At 35.6% G+C, this 6,157-nt stretch overlaps 1 protein-coding gene across 1 annotated transcript; it reads right to left on the reverse strand.

Annotated features, from left to right (window-relative positions):
* Positions 1–4,117: 4,117 nt before the first annotated feature.
* LOC121775278 lies at positions 4,118–4,684 on the reverse strand. Its single transcript, XM_042172339.1, has one exon. The coding sequence runs from the start codon at positions 4,682–4,684 to the stop codon at positions 4,118–4,120; it is 567 nt and encodes a 188-aa protein (XP_042028273.1).
* Between the last annotated feature and the right edge of the window lie 1,473 nt (positions 4,685–6,157).

A 6,157-nucleotide genomic window follows, 5' to 3' on the forward strand; every position in this document is an offset into this window, starting at 1 on the left:
CATCCCTAGTTGCTGAGAATGTGTGCTGTAGGGTGCAGTCTATTTGCCTTAGGCTTGCATAGGTTTTGTAAAAAACAATACTACTCCCTCCGTCCCTGCTAAGATATGACACATTCCTTAGCCATCGCGAGATTTTATGAGTTATTGGTTAATGTGTTTAATTGGAGAGAGAAAATGTGGGTGGAAGTATTAAAATAGAGAGAGAAAGAAATATGAATATTTTAATAGGGGTGGAAAAAAATGGTTGAGTTGAGTGTATTAGTTGGAGAGAGAAAATTTCCAAAAAGAAAATGTATCATCTTAGTTGGGACAAACTAAAAAGATATCGTGTCATCTTAAGTGGGACGGAAATAGTACTATTATTCTATTGCAATACAAAAATTTATTAAATTCAATTATAACCTGTGATGTAAACATTAGAGAATATAAAGGCAATTTTACAACATTAAAAATAAGAGACTCGGAGAATAAAATCCGAATTATAGAACATGAAAAGTTAGACAGATAAGACATAGAGATCGAGAGAGGGACCAAGAGAGATAGAGCGAGAGGGAGAGAGAGAGTAGGAGATAGATTCATATTATATGTTGTTTCCAACACATATTGTTGCAGCCCTATTTGTGTAGGATGTGCCAAGATTGCAGTCATTTAATACTATTCTATTACCAATTATAATATTTTTCATATTTCCAAAGCTGACATTGATCCATTTATCCCTGATAATAAATGTAACATACTATGTTAGTAATCCATTTGTAAACAAAATGGGAAAAATGTACAAGCCCCATTAAATTCAGTAAAATTTCATGCAAAACATTAAGTAATTAGTATATGCAAAGTAAATAATGTCACTATAATGAATAGTACATAAAAATTTATTTCGAACATAGTTAAATTTCTAGCAGTTTGAAAAAATACAATCTCTCAATCTTTTCTATCTCTTTCTATGTCTTAATGTTATTTTTTGAAGGTATTTTGCTTCACAATCAAATCTAATACTACTGATTATAATTTAAATCTGGATATTCTCATTCATACAACACCCTGAATATCTTAGATTAGTGAAATTATTTGATTTTTCAAGACGTTCTTCGAACCAAAATAATGCTCCACAATGTGAATAATTATTTGGTCTTTTCTATATCTTAATGTTATTTTCTGAAGGTATTTTGTTTCACAATCAAATCTAATACTACCTCTCAATCTTTTCTATGTCTTAATGTTATTTTTAGAAAGTATTTTACTTCACAATCAAATCTAATACTATTGGTTATAATTTAAATCTAATTTAATAATAGTATTGAAACACTTAATCTACTTTATGCTCATGTAAGTGGAATTGAATTAGTGACTTGGGATATTAGTGAAGTTGATAATAATATGAACACTATCCATTCTCCACCTATTTTTCGTTTGCATGGACAGAATTACTATTTAATGGGTACACCCTGTCCCATTCAAGACGACCACCTTTTCTTTTCTATTTGTTCCAATCAAGATGACCACTTTCCAATTTTGGAAATAACCTCCTCTCTACTCTCTTCTCATTAAAATATTACCTTTTTCTTTTCTACTTTATTCAACCTAAAAACACTTCCTAAAATCTCGTGCCACTCAAGAATGTGGTCATCTTGAGTGGGACGGAGGGAGAAGTTTATTCCCATAAGATAGTTGCCCCCCAAAGTTTGCTCAATTGTACATTTACGATACGGAGAATGAGATCAATAATAGAATAATGTATGTGAGGTTAGGGCTGGGGAAAAATATAGGAAAAATGATATATCGCTCGTATCGTATTGAAAAATATCAAAAAATTATCGGATTTTCGATATATCGTAATTTTCGATACGAAACGACACCGTATCGTAAGTTTTCAATACGATAACGATATGAATTTCCTTATATCGCGATATATCGTTTTATATCGAATATACGATATATATCGATATTTTCGATATATCGTTTTATATCGAATATACGATATATATCGATATTTTCGATATATCGTTTTATATCGAATATACGATATATATCGATATTTTTGATATATCGTTTTATATCGAATATTCAAATATATCGTATATTCGATATATCGAATATCGGTACGATATATCGAAATATCGATACGATAACGATATTGATATTATCCATATCGAAAGTTCGATATATCGAAACTTTCGATACGATAACGATATGAAATTCTTTCATATCGATATTTTCGATACGATATACGATACAACGTTTTCGATACGATATCTCGTATCGACCCATCCCTATGTGAGGTATGTCTATTTTTTTAATCAAGACAATATGGATAAATTATTTAACTTGTATTTTAAACTTTTTGTGTTGAATTAAATATTATTATACAACGATATTCCAATGTTAAGGTTGTTTACAAAGAAGTTTTTCAAAATTTATGAACTATTGGTTTGTTGTTATTTCTAAGTTTTGGTTCGTATATATGATTATTTATGTTTTATTGATTTTATTTGTTGAGCTCATTGTTTATTCAAATTATCTCATTTACTCTTTGATCTTTAATTCTTTAATCACATATATTTTCTATATATTCATTATTTGAAACTCTTATGTTCCGGGTGTGAATACTAGTTTTAATTTAATTGAAACTACAAAACGACGTCATTTTATTGTTCTGCCGGATATTTTGCCATGTCACGCCCCCGACAAGCCACGTAGGATTAGTTTTTGTAGGAAATGTACCGGGTCGGGTCAAGTCGTATGAGAAAATTGCACAACCCGGTAAAGTTCATGACTTTAGGCAATTTACCCTTATCAAAATTGTCGTTTACTTTCCCCAGATATGATGAACCTTCATATCCCCTTATATAAACTCTACAAGTATCTATGCATTCATTCAGTTTCAAAGTAAGCACAATTCAAACAATCAGGGTGCGTTCGGTATCATGGAATTGAGGGCTTGGAATTGGAAATGGAGGCTCCGATTTCATATCCGTTGTTCGGTATTATAAAAAAAATTGGATTTGGAATTGAATTGCAATTCCAAATTTTCCAATTCCAGAATTTGAATTTCATATCAAAAGTAGAAAATTGTAATTACAAAATCCAAATAGTCATAAAGTTTCACTATATATCCACAAAATACACTTCACACACTACACACATTTCGCACACTACACACACTTCACACATTTCACACACTAAACACACTTCACACACTACACATACTACACACATTTCACACACTACACACACTTCACACACTACACACATTTCACACATTTCACACACTACACAAACTACACACATTTCCACACTTCACACACTACACACACTTCACACACTACACACACATTCACACACTTCACACACTACACACATTCACACATTTCACACACTACACACACTACACTCATTCACACATTTCACACACTACGCACACTTCACACACTACACATACTACACACATTTCAGACACTAAATATATTTCACACACTACGCACACTTCACACACTACACACAATCCACACACTACAAAAACTACTCACATTTCACACATTTCAAGCATCCTATTTTTTAATTTTTTTTAGCTTTTAGATATTTTTTCGATCCAAACCGAACCAAATCGAAAAATAAAAATTTCTCAAAAAGTTTAAACTAAATCAAACTGAAAAACAAAAAAACTGAAAAAAAAATTGAACTAAATTTGAAATTTTAGTTTGTGTGAAGTGTGTGTATTTCGTATAAAATTTGTAAGTGCGTGTAATGTGTGTATAATGTGTATAGTGTATATAGTGTGTTTATTTTGTGTGCAATGTATGTATTTTGTGTGTATGATGTGTGTAGTGTGTGAAGTGCATGTAGTGTGTGAAATGTGTGCTAGTGTGTGAAATTTGTGTAGTGTGTATATTTACCAAACATATCAATTCAATTTCATGTCAATTTATCATTTTACCAAACATAAAATTTGGAATTGAATTATTTCCGATTGAATTACGTAGAATTCCAATTCCAATTCTAATTTTGTGTCCCGATTATATAATTCAAAAACAAGAAATTGCAATTAGCAACAACAACTCACAAATTCAATTCACAGACTGTAAAAAGGTAATCAAGTTTCCCCAAATTGAAGCAGTCAAACCCCCTCCGCGGCCTTCTCGAGGTCGCAATCAATCACCTTCCGCTGCGCCGGGATCGCCACGTAACCGATCTTCTTCGCGAGGATGACATCATCATTGTCGTCGTCGTCATCTTCGTCGGACGAGGAGAGGTCGTCGAAGTCAACGCTGCGGGGACTGAACAGCGACCACAGGGAGAACATGACCGCGGCGGCGACGGCCCCGCATCCGACGCCGAAGAGCAGCGCCCCGACGACGCTCAGGATGTCCATGGTTCGATCGCGGACGGAGCTGGAGACGGAGGAGTAGAAATCTGGCGGGAATTCGGACGGCGACGATTGGTTGGCATCGTTGAATTGGCGGTTGGGGAATCGGGGAGAGACGGTGGAGGTGGTGGTGAAGATTAGGGTAATGTATTGGGGATTTTCGATTAGGGCGTAATTGGAATCGTTAGGGTTTGAATTGAGGGAATTAGAAGGGTAATAGGTGGTTGTGGCGGAGAAATAGAAGAGAGTTTTGCAGGGGCGGGCGGAGGCGGTGGCGACCAGGAAGGAGAGGAGGAGCGGGAGGGTTAAGGTCGCCATTTAGAAGAGAATGTATGTTTACGTGATACAGAGAAAGGGCAATTTAAGGTTAAACATCTGCTTTTTTTTCTTTAAAGTAATTATTTAATTTATTTCCAAATTAGAATGAATCAAATGGTATTATTCCATGTTGGAGTCCAAATTAAATACTCTGGATTATGGATACTTAGAGCACCCGCATCGCATCGGGCTCTATCTTGTCTCGGAGAGACGAGACCGCATCGAGACAGCGATGCGGGCTCCGTCTCGTCCCCAGCCCGTCCCTTGTCTCGCCACGGAGAAGCAGCGCACGAGACAGCTCACCACGCGCGTTGGCCACGTGGCGAGCGTTGGTTCGTCCGTGACGCCCACTCGCCGGCCCGTGAGTGGGCGTCTTTAATTTCCGTTGAAAATATTTTTTTTATTTTTTAAAAAAATTCAGGAAAAAATCGTAAAATAAAAAAAATCTCAAAAATATACTAGATGTTTTTTACAAATTTTTAATTTTTTTTGTATTTTTTTAAGCCCCCAATCACTTCTATAAATATCAAATCATTCCCACAAATTAATTCACCATAAAAACTCTCTATTCTCGCAGTGGAGTGCATCCGCCTTTGCAAGAGCGGCTGTCTGTTTGGGCAAGTACACGTGATTCTACCGCCCACGCCCAACTCCAGGAGGATCTAATGAAGCACATTTGGCAAAATTTGGCAACCAGTAGACGCAAATGATCGTCATTAGACAACTCTTTCTTCTGCTTCTTTGAGTTTTGAGATTTTGAATTTAGAAAGAGTGAGCGGAAGATTTTAAATTATGCATTTTTAAATTTTTTTAGGATTTTAATTATGTGGTTTTTTTATTTTTTTAGAATTTTAAGTTGAAATTTTATTTTATTTAATGAAGTGTGTTTTTATTAATTGAATTTGTTGGAAATAAAAATAAAAAATGAAATTGAATGGATAGTTAATGGATGAGATGGTTAAGAGACGGTCAAGAGATGGAGGGATGCGGGTGATGTCTCTTAGTTAAGAGATGAGGTGAAAAGTACAGTGGGGCCCATGAATAGTGAAGAGATGAGACGGTTAAGAGACGGATAAGAGACAGAGATGCGGATGGCCTTAGGGAGGATGGTATCGAATTTAGAGTTATCCGCTACCGCAACCCTTAAGAGCATTCACAGTGGAGCGGACGATAGTCCGCCACTGTAGCCATGCGGACGATGGCACATCCATCGTCCGCGGACGATGGACCTTCGACCACGCATCGTCTGCGGTATCGTCCGCCCCACTGCGGGCGACGCGGACGATACCGCGGACGTGCAACACGTTTTCCATTTTTTTTATTTTTTAATTCTTCAAAATTTATATATATACATCATTTTATACTTCCTTTCGCTCTTCCATTCACTCTTATTCTCTATCTCAGTCTCTATTCTCTATCTCACTCTTTCATACACCACAATGAATCCCAGTGATTACCCAAGTCTGAATAGTT

Source organism: Salvia splendens, chromosome 2 (assembly GCF_004379255.2).
Source record: "Salvia splendens isolate huo1 chromosome 2, SspV2, whole genome shotgun sequence".
Lineage (NCBI taxonomy): Eukaryota > Viridiplantae > Streptophyta > Magnoliopsida > Lamiales > Lamiaceae > Salvia > Salvia splendens.